The 15,266-nt window shown below is 37.8% G+C and overlaps 1 protein-coding gene across 2 annotated transcripts in view; it reads left to right on the top strand.

Moving 5' to 3' along the window:
- pcdh11 (protocadherin 11) overlaps window positions 1-15,266 on the top strand; it is a 145,183-nt gene that overhangs the window by 82,917 nt on the left and 47,000 nt on the right. For both annotated transcript variants that reach the window (XM_055158897.1, XM_020923528.2), the window contains exon 5: window positions 8,248-8,446. In XM_055158897.1, the coding sequence (XP_055014872.1) occupies window positions 8,248-8,446 (199 nt within the window). The remainder of the gene's footprint in view (window positions 1-8,247; window positions 8,447-15,266) is intronic.

The raw sequence follows: 15,266 nt of genomic DNA on the forward strand, positions 1-15,266 counted from the left end.
GTGTTTTGCACTTCATGCACACACCCTCGTTTTGGAAAATACATGAAGAAATGCAGATGATGCAGCTTTTAAGTTAAAGGCAACTGATCTGGCTATGGAAGAAGGAAACTGAGCTGCTCCACGTGAGTTTGGCATCAATGAGTCAATGGTGAGACAGAGGAGATAAGAGCAGATGGCCCAAACTTGAAAACGTTCCTGAAGCCTATATATGTACAATTTTAAAATTTTGTTAGAACTTAAGTTGATGCGGGTTATTTTCAGATGTGCTCAATAGTCTGGAAGTTATGGGAATATGACTGTCGATGGACAGCTACTTTTTAAAGTGCCCATATTGCTCTATTTTTTGATCTATGTTATAATGTTGTTTTTTCATCAAAACACACACGGAGCTGTGTTTTGTTTCATTCACACATGTTTAACACACAAACCCTGCATGTTCATGTAGTAGAGGAAGTGCTGCACTGTGTTTTTAAACTCCATACATCTTCAATAGAATCATTTGGATAAATTCAGCCCTGAAATTTCCAGTCTTTACTGATCAAGAGATAATAGGTAGCTGCTAACTTGAAAACTACCCACTTCATGACATCACAAGATGGAACAGAGCATTTTGCACTTTGGAGATGTAGACCAACTAATAATAAAGGGTTGCTGAAATATTTGTGAATGAAACAAAATACAACTACAGATGCGTTTTTGAGGAGGTAACAATATTACAACATGGCTTACAGCCCACAGGAGTCCATTTTACATAATATATAGGACCTTTAACTAAATGTTGAACTGTAGGTTGAACTAAATCTGCAAGTTGATCTTTATATTGACTGAATTCTGTTCTAAAAAAGCACTTAGCACTTTTCCATTCCGCTGTGCTCGGACATTATAGCTCAGTGACTCACAGACCATTCGATTTTCTTCTCATTGTATTTTTCTCTCTCTCGTACTATGTTTGCACAGTATATGCACACAGTTCAGTGGGCCTTGGTCCTCTCCAGCACTATTGTCAAGAGTTCATCAGCAAACTTTCCGACAGTTTCAACAGAAAAACACTACTGCATTACTTCTGTATTTCTCACTATGAAATATTCTTCGCTCACCAAGAGGACATCTCAGGTTATCTGTCCTTCGTATCCAAGGTTCTGAAAATGTTGCCGATTGTACACAAAAGCATTTCAGTTCAAGTGTACCACCGTTTTCATCCTTGCAATGTAGTGGCTCATCTCTCGACTACTAAAAATTATGGAAAACATACAGCGTTTGTCCAAAATTGACCCAGTAATCTCTCTTAACGCATTCAGTACAAATCACCTCCCTCTCGCTTGTTCCTGCTAAGTCAACATTTCGCACACAGTGGCATATCACCTCACATAATAGTCAGAGAGTGGAACGCGGCATACCAAAAGAATGGAGCAACATCACATGCAAAACATGGCCCTGTTATTTTCCCGGTTTGTCATTTGAATAAATACATTGCTTATCTGTTTTCCCCCTTCTGCTTGTGCCGCATGTGACATGTCAAGTCACCATCTCCTCTGAACAGATTTATGCGGGTCTAGGTGTGCCTGCGAGCTGATTCTTATCTGAAATGGCAGAGCCCATCTCCCCTGATTCACTCCTAAGTGGTCCCTGTTTATCACTCAGAGAGAAGCGCTTGTCAGCCAAGTCCCTCTCCGTGCAACTCTGACTTCTTCTCTGCTATTTTCCAGAGAGTGGCAGTTGGGAAAAACTGACATAAAATAACAAAAAACCCAGAAGGAGTGGTCTGGTCAAGAACGAGGCTGCTGCCATTTGGACACAATAACTACAAAGTGTTCCAAATACTTTAACCTTCTAGATTATGCAGCACTGACTCTTGTGAGCTTTAATCCATGTTATAATGCTGTTACCTCCTCAAAAACATACCTGGAGTTGTGTTTTGTTCCATTCACTTCTCTTTGAGTAATCCTATTATCAGGCTGTCTACATCTCCAAAGTCCAAAATGCTCTGTACCACCTTGGGATGTCATGAAGTGGTAGTTTTCAAGTTGACAGCCACTTTTTACCTTTTGTTGTACAGATTGACAATTCCAGGGCTAAAATTATCCAAATGATTCTAATGAAGGTCTATGGAGTTTATAAACACAGTGGAGCACTTCCTGTATTACCACATGACATCACAAGGTTGAAGGTGGAGTGTTTTCCTTTTGAGAGAAGAATTTAATAAAGCCTAAATTTGCTGAATTTACATGTTAATGTGTGAATAAAACTAAATACAATTCAAGGTACATGTTTTGATGAGGAAACATTATAAAGTAGATCAGAGTAATGTGGGACCTGTAAGTGCTGAATCAGTCAAGACTGGTATACAAAATGGAGGAATTGGTATGTAGTTGGAACTTGACATGGTTCATTATTTGTACCCCAAATTCCCTCTTTTTCTTTGCTGACCTGATTCAGTTTGCATCCTTACTCTTGTGTAGTTAATTTATAATGAGCAAATACTTTTTAATTAATGATTCAGGCTTAGTAACTACTTAATTAAGGGGTGAGGAGTTAGAGTTTGGGTAATGAGTAGTCAATAAGCCTGAATCATTTTTAATAAACTAAAAGTGTTCCTACTGCAAGTCTTTCTTCATGCTTAGTCTAGAGTTATTACAAATTGTTACAGTTCATTTTCTTGAAACAAAACTTATATTGTTTTGAATTATTTTGCTTTTACCAACAAACTCTGATTTAGTCGATCTTTTTACGCATCAGTCTACTTTCACAAACCATGTAATTTTCTTATTTTTATTTTTTTTTTTTTTTTGTATTTGGCATTGTTTCATGGACTTCAGCTCTGTCTCAAGATCCTAAAACCTAAAACCCTTGCAGAAGACTTGGACCCACCTCTCCATATCTAAATATAAGGCCTTTCTAATCCTCAAAACCCGCCCCATCTGCGATTTGTTTGGCCAGTTAGCAGACCAATGGCTGGGGATAGGCTGGCATGTTATGGGGTAGAAGTTGGCACACGCGCTCTTGTTCTTTTTTATCTCTGTGTACATACTTCTCAAGGCGGTGTTTTATCAGGCTGAACAGGCTTTGTTTGGTCTTGATATCTCTTACCACAGCTTGTCTTTGCTTTATGGATTCCTGGCAGCGTCTTTAAATAAGTGATAATGCCTAGCAAAACACTCACCTTGACTCAACGGTGGATGTTTGTTTCCGGTACCTCTGGGAGAGAAAAGTATTTATTCAACACTTTCTAATTGTAATTAATATTGTAAATCAGAGCAACTTAAATTTTGGGGGATAATCAAATAACTTCTTTAGCATCTGGCAGCACCGTGGATGTGCTGCAAGTCAGAATGAAGCTGCTTCCCTGTGCCAAAGTGTTTTGTCCTGATTGTCACAGACAGCTGTTTGTTCTCATAGATTTTGGATGGCATTGTCGAAGAAGTTTCCAATAATTAGAGTCATGAGGAGAAAAAGTGTGCTTTTTGTCACACTGCCAGGCTGCTGTAAGTGGGGCTCTTTTTTCACCACAAACCTGGACTTAGCATTTGCTCCACTCTGCCATTAATTTTAGAAATTGCTGCCAAGGCAAAGTATTTAGACGACTTGAAAGTGTGGGTAAACATATGCAGAAGGAATTGGTCTGCCAACAAGGTACTCATCACTCTACTGTCTAATAAAATGAAGAGTGGCAATTCGAATTTTGCTTTATAAAAATATAGCAAATGAAAAATGTTGCACTTGGAGTTATAATTTACTAAACTTATTCTTGATTAAAGAATACATGTTTTTTCAGGTATAAGCATTGGCATACATATGGAAATAATTTTTCATTTTGTTTTTGTTAACTGCAATATTCAGCAAATAAAATACTGTAATCGGAGAAATGGGACAATTAAGCCAAAAAAAATAAATAAAAAATAATAATAATAATAATAATAATAATAATAATAATAATAATAATAATAATAATAATAATAATAATAATAATAATAATAATCACAGATAAGTAGGGGTGTGGGCAGAGATAGGGAGTAGGTGAAAACAGGAATTTTCTGATACCTCAAGTCTAAAATACGTAATATGTAAAAGTATAAGTTAAGTAAATATATAGTTGTTTGTATTTATATTGGAATCACTTCTAAAATACACCTCTTTATTTCATGTATTCATTATTATCATAATCTTGGTCCCAACCATGTAGCATTTTATTTACCCATCCATGTCACCTTCTTAATGTCATACATATATTTCCCTCTTGTCTCAGTTCAATAAGTGAATCAATAGTGACTTGATAACCTTAAACAGTGCTTTTCCCTGTCCGTCCATCTGCTGCTCTGTGTACTTTCTCCCTCTTGGTCATAAACATAGTGATTTGCAGCCTCAGGAGTTTGATGAATCAAGTAAGCAGCTTATTAGGCTAACCAGTCCAATATCACAGAGCTAAACGAAAGCTCACCAGTGCTTGGAGGCTGCTAATTGTGTAGATTTAGGCTAGCCGACCTTCACCGATTAGTTTTTAATGAACCATTTTGTTAACTTGGCTCAGACTACCTCTCAGTTAGAAATGTGTGTCTCCATTTTTCCTGTCAGAAGCAGTGGTTGCCACAGTGCAGCGCCTGTGGATGCATCTCCAGATTTTATTTCGTTTTGGTCAGGACTTCTCTAGCTGGAGAATTGTACCTATTGTGCATGTTTTGTGTTGATGGAAGAACACCAGAACATCTGGAGGAAATCCAGACACAGGGAGGAACAGAGACTGAAGTCTAAACCTTCTTGCTGTTAAGTGTGAGTGGCAGTCACTCTTTTGCATTCATTGAATTGTTGATCCAAAACAAATAAATTGGATTTTAATAAGCTCATTTTAAAATATATACTTAAAAAAAAATATATATATATATGTTTAAATAGAATTTGTGAAATGACATCTTTTTATTTATTTTGTTAGTGGATGTGTGTAAAAGGAACGATAACATAGGACCTTATATCAAATATGAAAAACAAACAACATAAAACAAATATATTGTAGGAATAACAGGAGGTGCTACACTGAGGCCTAATTATATTTTATGTGTTTTTTGCTCTATAGTGAAGCAGCCCTGGTGTGGGTAAGTGTCATGACAGGCTCTGAAGCTGTATATCCTCCAAAATGTTTTCTTTTCTCCGAGAACAAGCTTAAAGGAAATCTGATCTTTTCTGCTCTTTGTATTCTAGTAGTAATACTAACATTACCATTCAAAACATGACCTGTGACCTTCTTCATGTTCTGCATGGAGTGTGTAACATTGCAAGGCAAGGTCTAATATTGTCATTCAATTTTAAAATAACACACGTGTTTCCAGTTTGAATTACGGAGCAACTGTTTCAGTAAAGCATGTGGTTTAGAGCAAACATACTGGAGCACTTCCTGTACCAAGTGACATAAGATGGAACAAAATGTTTTTTGTTTGAGAGAAGAACTTAGCCTAAATATGCAGGGTTAGTGTGTTAAACATGTGTGAATGAAACAAAACACTCTGAGTATGTTTGTGATGGGGAAACAACATTATAACATAGATCAGAAAATAGTGTAATATGAACCCTTTAAATGCAAATCATTAATATTGATTTTTATTACAGGAAGGTAACATTGAAATGTATTTTAGTTTGTTTGCAATAAGAGAAAATAAAATTGAATCAACTGAATAACAATGGATCAATATGAAGCAAATAATGATACTTTTCTTTACTTATTTTCTTATTACTTATTTTCTGAGCACTCAGATCAGACCGAATTCCTATATATAGTCCTTCGCAACAGCATTATTACATTACCGCAACAGTGTTTTTTATAGCCACAAAGAAAGGTTGGAGTCTGAACTTGTGTAAACCTCCTGCTGTATCAAAGGGCCCTGCACCTTTTGGAGGAAAATGCCCAGACGCCTGTGATCCTTTGTCAGACTTTAGAAATCAAAGTCGGCACCTCCACACACCCACCCCCCTGTCCCTCTTTTGTGTCTATATCTGGAAAATAAAAACTAGGAAGTAGTTCAACCTGTTAATATACTTGCCGTTTATTATCACGGAGTCTCAATTATAAATCTCACACTGCGTTTATTATCTCAGCAGTCATTTGCGGGACTCTGCAGACTAGAAATCATTTTTGGGTTAAGGGGCCACTGTTTCAATTAGTCCCTCTGGTGACAAGATGCAATTTTGCCATGAGTTCTGACAAAAGCATGTAAAGATGATAAATGCAGTGTCTGAGATGTACTGAATACACAACTGGTCTCCTAAATGTCAAAGTACGATGTCATTTATCTAGAAATGTGTTTTATATAGCTGTCAATAATTCATACATGTGAATGTGGAAATTACAGTTACAGTGATATTTAGATGCTTCTAAACCACTTTTTTGTGTAAACCCTTCTTGCTTTATTATTGATACTCTGCAGCTGATGTCACCCATGTATCTGTTACTCACGTTAGACTTAATCTGAGCTGTTAAAAAAGTCTACCATACATAAAATTACAGTCACAGGCTAGATAGCATTAACCTCTCACCTTTTTGTTGAAAATCAAACACAAGACCATCAACGCTCACCACAGGCTCCTGAAAATGTGTTGTTCAAATCTACTTTGTGTTTTGAAGCGGTCTTAAAACTTTTTTGTCAGTGTTTGTTAATGTGTGCATTGTGTCACCATGGTAACTGCTACATGTATCTCTAATGGTGGAATGTTTAGAACACCCCCAGCATGATGTCTCTGAAAAGTATCAATAGCCTCATTTTGAACATTCGCTTGTTATTTTAACTGTTTTAGTCAACATATCATATCCCATGGCAAAAAGGCAAACATCTTTGGCAGGGGGTTGAGGGGGTGTTTGGCCATGCCCCCTCAGTTACTGTTCCTGCCCCAATGAAAAAATGGGCTATCAGATGTGACAAGCTCAAAACTAGAACTGCTTTTGACAGCTGACCCCAGCGCTGCTACAGAATAGGTCAAATGCAGAGGACAAATCACCCATGGAAAATAACGTTAATTTACCCTAACCTTAATTTAAATCAGAACAAAGTAATTTTTTTTACCCCATTAAATACCCTTGTAAGTCCCTGTGATGGTTAAATGTTTTTTTCTGAGTGTTTGAAGTAGCCGTCTCCACCTGTTGTCTCCAAGTGTAAAAACAGCCTTGAAATATGGTGGACCTGACCCAGAGACCTGACCCCTTCTATGCAACCCTGGATCTTTTAAAAAAAAAAAAAAATTAGCAATGTTATATGTTTATACTGCAAAATATCAATAAATACATTTTAAAAATCAAAATCTGTGTATTCTCATAAGGGAGTTGCAAGGGGACCCATAACCTGAACTAACCTATAAATGAAATGATATACACCTCTACTGCAGTTCGGTCGAAAAGATTAAAAAAAGATTAGATTGTATGTTTCATCCCCAAAACAGCGTACTATCTCTCAAACTGGTGTTTATATCTTTGTGTTACTGTGGCTCTGGAGACTTCACAACATCAGGACACTGATACATCTTCTGTTAGTCACCTACAACCCCTAACCTAAATAAGTGAAATCATTTTAAGAATCTGTCGCTGGAAAACATAACACTTTGATATTTTACTTTCTTCTTTTCTTTGCGCATAGCTTGACATTTCCTTACTACGTGCTGCCCAGCTGAGACAAGAAATGCCAAAACGCACATTAGAAAGCTGTGCATCAACCTAGTGGCTTTCTAAGTGTTTTAAAGAGTCTATTTAAACCCTCGACAACACTAACAAGAGCTGTAATGAATTTTCATTGTGGTGCCTGAACTATTTAAAGGTTACATTTAAAACCCAAATGGATGCCTTGGTTACTGGAAGCTATGACCCTTTTGCAAACTTCAGTAAATGTACCTTGAGCAACCGCACTGTCTGGGTTGTCATGGCGAATACTGAATGAATGCCAGCAAGGTCACGAGTTAAACACATAATGACCAGAACAGTTATTCATGTAACTACTGTAAACAAATAACAAACCAGTAATTTAGAGGCTAACGCATTTCTGTACGCAGGCACAATGGTTTTATTGGTAAAGTTATCTACGATTTGTGGAGATATGGTACAGTTTGATCATGTTTCTGAGCATTTAAAAAGTATTTTCAGCACACTACTACTCCTACTACTATTTTGCTGCTGGTACTGCTGCTTGATGTGCCAAGTGTCACTATGTTAAACAGAATTTTTATTCACTAATAACAAGACTATTTAACCTAAACAAATGTATTATTTTGTTGTTGTAGACTCAGCGCCGTGTGACCTTTCACCTCCCCGATGGCTCTCAGGAGAGCTGCAGTGACAGTGGGCTGGGCGACCCTGAGCCCAGCAGTGCCACCAGCACTGGTCAGCCTCTGCCCCTCAGCTTCACCCAGGACGAGTACTACGAACAGACCTCTCCCAACAGCCGCACCGAGGGGGACGGCAACTCCGACCCTGAGTCCAGTAAGTCACTCTGCCCTATTTGGTTTCCCATCTGCATTCCTCAATAACAAATGTATTTATGATTGCTATTCATAAAATAATCCGACTGCTTTTCGGGAAATCGCAAGAGGTGTTTATACCTCTAAAATTAGAACTCTTGCAGAATTTATTCAAATGATTCACAAGACATCTGTCACTGCATGGCTAACGGCCCAATGTTGCTCCTCATAAAAAAGCCCAATTAACAAAAAGCTACACAAATTCAAACTCTACAAAAAGGCTTAACCATCAAGGGGCACTTATAGAGTTTTCTTTACTACAAAAGAAAAAAAGTGCTTTCTGCATCAGAAGAATCATATGATAATCCAGTTGTATGTTTTTCGAATGATTTCCACATATTTTGTAGCTGCTCCCAAGAAATGATAGTCGAGCCCATATTTCTGCTATTTTGAGAATTATTGCCATAGTCCTAATTTTAACATTTCATGCCCAAGCAGAGTGAGGTTATAAATGTTATTTTCAATGCAGTCTGTAATTTTATGAAAGAGACCAATCATGTAGGTTTATGGGATGGGTGATATTGGTATTGGTACAACATACATTTATGAGCCTTGTGTCTTGGCCATCGGCCAAAGCAGCAACGCAAATATCTGCATTGGCTCAAAAAGTCCAAATCAGACCATCCCTTTTTATTGGCATTTAAGTTAATAACAATTTATGTTCCTAGGCAATAGCCATTCCAACTGCATGTAGCCGAGACAGATTTAGCAGATCTTTTTGAGACCACACTGTAGCCTAGCACTGTGGAGCCGCAGTATGGTTCTCTGTCAGTCTAAAGCTATAAGAGCATGAGTTTGCTGTTCATCTGATTATCTCAGTGGTTCGAGTGTGACCACATGGGTCTTGCCTCCCTGCAGCAGCTGTACTGACAAACCCATGGCTATGGGTGCCACTGTGAGTGTGATTCTGAATACATTTGTACTGCATTAGACAAGATGGCCGACATCCCTCTGCAATCATTTCCCTCTCATTTGCATTCCCCACTGTCCTTCCCACATGCTATTTGTCAACTTCCGCCAACTTTGTCATGGCCTTTATTTTATACAAGCGGCTGACCTTTCCTATCACACATTTGGTACAAACATATCTAACAATCTTGTCCCAGCTGGCCTCTTTAAATGCGCCCAGCGACACCCTTGATTCATGTATGTGATTCATTCCTACACTGAAGTGATCGCTCATCATCCTATTAGCATTCAGCGACAAACATCTCATAGTTTATAAACTCACTCAAAAGCTGAACTTATTACCCACAATCCTCGGGGAGTAATATGTGTTAAAACAGGGAAGAAGCTGCTAATGTATTATAATCTGTGTGGGCTTTTTGTAATTGCATTGGAGACACTGGCCACAAAGTTTAATATCTATGTGTAATATTGGTATTTGAATATGAGAAAAGTCATTTTGGTTATCGGGCCACAAGGCTCATTGCCCAAGTTCAATTGTAACCTTATCGCGGCAGAATTATTATTGAAAGTAAGGTTGGACTGACAGCCAACACAGTCCATGTTCAGATTTACTCTTATGTAAACAATATAGAGAGGTATTTGAATATTTCCAGGCCACTATACGCATTGGCTATATATTACCTCTAATACAGGTATACTATATATTTGAGCAAGAAATCAAGCGATTTAAATTCTTAGAAGAACATTTGCATATTAACAAGGCTGTAGAATGACTACCTTTCCAATGGACTGTACATACACGGAAATTACCTAATTAGCATACTGCATACATAAATAGGGCTAATATTCTGTATGGCAGCATTATACATTGCATTTAAATAGGATCTTAACTTAAACTATTTACACTTTTCTTGGCCATATTATCATAGATTACAAAAGTATAATACAGATTACAACAGAATTATTACTTTCTTGGTGAGATATTACAACAATCAAGTGGGTTAGATTAAAAAAATGAAAAAAGCTACTTATGGTCATATGGTCACATTTTTATATAGCTCTTTTCCACCTTCAAAGAACTCAATGCTCTTTACATAAAGGAACCACTCACCCATTCACACACAATAACAGTATTCATCTGTAGGAACTGGAATCACACTGCCAGCCTGTGGATCAGTGGAACAAATCGCTCAACCAATGATGTTTTATGCCGAGAGTGGGCTTTGAACCTCCAACTTTGGGATCAGTGGACAAACACTCTACTACCTACTACTGTTCCTTCCTACTTAATACTTCTTCCTACTATTAGAATCCCTCATCACAGAAAAAATACATACATACATTTGTTACCTGCTGTAACAAATACATTTTCTGGAAGCTTAAACGTAAAAATGTGCAAGTGTATAAAAAGTGTCTAACCTGTCTGGCACATTCAGTTGTTTGACCCTTTTGAATGCATAAGTTGACCACTGCAAAAAATATGTGTTCTGGTGACAGATGGGGGCACAGATGGATTGGATATAGTTTTATCAATGAGCACCAGACCTGTGCAGTTGTGGCAATCTCTTATAGTGTCATCTCAATTTGTGAAGGAAGAACAAAAAAGTAGAAATTGTGGCAGAGAAATACAGTGAAGAGTAGAGAATAGAAGAGAGAGATGGAGAAATAAGGCACGAGGCAGAAACTGTGCATTCAGAAAAGCATTGTTTCTAAAAGGTGCTTAAGACTGCTCCTGAATGTCAACTGCTCTGAGTAATTGTCTGTGCCAAAGGCGGAGCATGTGGCCTTCTTCTGACAATGAATTTCTCAACTCCTTTAAACCTGCATCTTTATTAGCACACCCACACTTGAAATAAAGTTCATATGACATTTTATGTATCTATTATTTATGAGGGAGGTGGCTGCTGGTTTTACGGGCCTCAGCTCCCCCTGTGGGCTGACTCCAGTACCCTGCCATCACTCTTCCACAGCCTTATCCCTTGTCATACATTGTTTTATTCCTTTTGATTTTTCCCCTTGTGTCTTAACAAACAGCTAAAAGCAGAATATAAATATCATTAGCATGTTTGGTTTAAGGTCCAACCCCCAACAATCTGTCTTCTACTGCCTTATACAGAAGTGCACATCCACGACAATTAGATGTGATGAATTGTACCTGTCCCTCTTGGCCAAATAGCAACACTTCATCAAAACATCAAAACGAAGAATACATAATGATATGCGATGCAGCGCGTCTTGAAAAATAAGAGCTGTTCCACTTGAGAGTTTGTGTTTGGCACATCAGCACTGTCCCTGTTTCAGTCGGTTTCATTTGAATGTACTGGGTGTGACTGGGCTGTCACCAAATAACTGCAGCCTGTTGTTTCTAATGCAATACATAGAACCCCATACCATTTTGTTCTATTATTGAGGTGATAACTAGTCATGCTATGTGCTGGTTATGTTTATGGACTGTACTTTTCCAGAATTACTAAAATGACATCCCTAAAAGCTTCTCCTGAATGATGGAAATCACCATGTCAGCCAACAGTGCTAAGCTTTCAGACAAAGTGCAGCAAAGTGGGAGCAAATCCCCTCGCCTAAATCCTGCACATTTCTCTAACAATAGACAATTTTGTTCTCTGGATGATTTGTAATATACTTATTTCTTTCTCCTGTTGTCGGAGTTGAGGGATTTAAAAGCTGTGTGCCTTTGCCCACTTACAAGCAGCTCAGGAAAGTCCGTTTTTTGAAGTAGTGCATTAGTGGAAAGAACATGAAAAGCACTGCTATGCTATAGCAGAATATCTTAATCTGTGGCATATGGCTTTCAAATGACCAGCTTACACCTTGTCAGTCTACAATCTAAATCTGCGATTAAATGTCGATCCTTTTTAAATACTCTCTTTAATAAGATTATAATGACTTTACTGTGAAGCTCATTAGTAAATGCAGGTACTTAAAACATAATTTCTGTATCAGCAAATATGTATTACTATTTTTTATTAAAAAAAAAAATAATAATAATAGTTGTACTGCTTTTCTATAATAAATAATAGAGTATACACTGTCCCGGGTGCCTACAGACCTATAATCAGATTAAGAACTGAGTCCCTGCCGTGCCATGGTCTGGTCTCTCTGATTTCTGTGGCCCTAGTCTTGATAATAGCTCTCAGTCTGAATTTCCAGTTGACTGATTAACAACTGCCCTTTTGCTTGTCTTTGGAAAAGGCCACTTGACTTGATCTAGTGTTCCGAACACGTTGATACTGCTTGAATTTCTAAGGTTTTCTAACAAGCCCGCAATGTTTGTGGTTCTAAGTAGCATTGTAGCTTGGAATCCAACTGTCTAGACACAATCATGGAAAAGTGGAGATTTCAAGACAGCTGAGGATTGAGTGGTTATATTCTTAAGCTTGGCTCTTTACAACCAATATTTGTTTTCCACCCTGAGACTTATGCATGTGATTTCTTGACACTGACAACTTTGTAGTATTCAGTACAGTTAGCCACGTTAATTATTCATATTGCACCCAATCTCGCTTTCACTTGAAGTCTTCTCTCATGCAATTAGACGAAATAAATGTGCTTCTTAATTACATTCATTTGTGCAAATTCTTATTCCCCCGTTGATTTTTCTTGTGTGGAAACTCTGTGACACTGACCAATGGCATCATCATTTGCAAAGTGACTAAATCCATTCAGTGTGGAACAATTAGTTGTAATTAGTGTTCCAGTGTCATGGGCGACCTGGGGGAAAGACTGGAGCTGAGACACTAGAGAAAAGAGGACCCTTGTTCATAGCGCCAGTGCCGCCAGATGCAGATAATTGGCTGACCACAGGTTAGAAAGATGATCAATGCTTGGACCTGGTTTTTCATGTAAAGTTTCACTTGACGTCCGCTAGTTAGCTCCAAGCCTGTCTAAATCCATGAGTGCACTGTGTTGGGAACTGTAATGAACAATAAATCTTACCTTAACAGGAACACTTGTCATTCCCCTCACGCCATGACCTTGCATACTGTCATGTTATCATAGATACCCTTACAGGGAGTTATATTTAATTCATACAGTGCATAAATTGCTAATGCAGGGCTTTTTCTACCACTATCAGCGATGGAGCTACATGATAGAGTCTTTAAACTTCTTTATCACCCTGCTATATACTCCCACTAAACAAAAGAACTTCTTTGTGCCATCTGATGCTTATAACTTTTTTACAGCTGTTTCATTGGACCTGCAATAGAACTGTATGGAACAATTATTAACCTATATAGTACAAATATCCATTTAAGATACATTAGAATTTACATACTTTTTAGGTTTTCTTTTGGAGTTCTTCTGGGGTTGGGTAACTATTATTTTGGTTGTACCCTTCTCAGGCCCATAGATAATTTGAAGCCTCTTATTGTACATATTATTATAAAAAATACACACAATACAGTTAGATTAGATTTATTCCTCTTTCTAAATAGAGCCTTTATCTGATTAAAATCATGTTATTTTATTTATTTAGTTTTTATATAGTAATTATAATATGTATAAAATTACAGCAGGTGTATTGTAGCTCCCAAACCCAACGTATCAAGTGATTTACATATCTATGTCTCTACATTCTAGCCTATTGAGGGTCCAGAACAGACTGCGATGAGGGTATTACTGATCTACTCATCTGTATCCCTATCTCAACCTATTTGGGATTTGGGAAGCACTCAGTTCTCAGAGGTCGTGGCGAACGGGGAACCGGTGTTTTATTTGGTTCAAATGCCACACCAGTTGTCTGAGAGAGAGACGAGCTATTGATCCGCTGGAGTCAACTTGGCTCGGCAAGATCCCCTGCTCCCTGCTTCAAACGACCAGAAAGTGTCATGTTAGAAACCCCCTTTCCACACTATTAGGACTAGTCTTTGTTGCTCTGCCAAAGAGCTGTGTGAAACGGGGATGAACAAGGGGGGCTTTCTGGCGCAATCATCCACATCTCCTTCAGCAGCACTAATCATAAAGATAACAGGAGAGCTAAGAAAAATCAATATGTTTCAGTGCCATGGCCAAAGGGAATTGTAGTGAGATGTGTATTGTAAGAGTGTTTAAAATGTTAGCAGGCTATCTAAGGCCTATTGAAATGATTATAAAATATGCCTGGAGATTACTTGACAGTAAATGCACAACTCTGCACTTCTTCAAAAACTTTCCGATCATGCCTTTTGGTACCCATATCAAAAAAGAAGCCCAAGAATTCTGCAAGCATATCATGGACTGCATATTAAGACTTGGATGAGAAGAGTGAATAGAATTGGCCCCTTTATTTTTGCAACATCAATTAAGAACTACATTAATAAGTGGGTGGGATTTTTTGGCATTGCTGGCTGTAAAATTAACCACACTCTCCTTCCCACTTTTAACTCCATCTATTTTCTCTTAACTTAATTGAACTTTTAAACTCTTGCCAAAAAAAAAAAAAAAGACCTTGTCTTAAAAAAAAAAAATCTGCGTCCTCATGCGATTGAGCTGAAGTTCTAAGTAGCATACCTGCCCAAAAGAGCCGAAAGCATGCTGCCTTCAGAAGCAGCAGGAGTACATGGGAAGCCATAAAATATACATGCACTTATGTTTTATTCAAGCCCATTTGTTATAGATAGCTTTTACAAAAATCCCACTCTGTTTCATATTCAGTTGGAGGACCTAAGCATTAACACTGGTCAGATTTTAGAGAGGGGTTAGTAATGCACATGATTTAAAGTTATAAAGCAAATTAAAGCAGTTGGTTCATGGAAAAAATGCAAATTATAGGAGATTGAACTCCTACATAAAAGAGACAGTGAATGACTAGTGCATTAATTTAGGGGGTAACTCAGTGTTCACCAAATATTTGTTGTGTCCCTTGGCAAAATACT

Source organism: Boleophthalmus pectinirostris, unplaced genomic scaffold, assembly GCF_026225935.1.
Source record: "Boleophthalmus pectinirostris isolate CB_2022bp ecotype Guang Dong unplaced genomic scaffold, ASM2622593v1 HiC_scaffold_23, whole genome shotgun sequence".
Classification (NCBI taxonomy): Eukaryota; Metazoa; Chordata; class Actinopteri; order Gobiiformes; family Gobiidae; genus Boleophthalmus; species Boleophthalmus pectinirostris.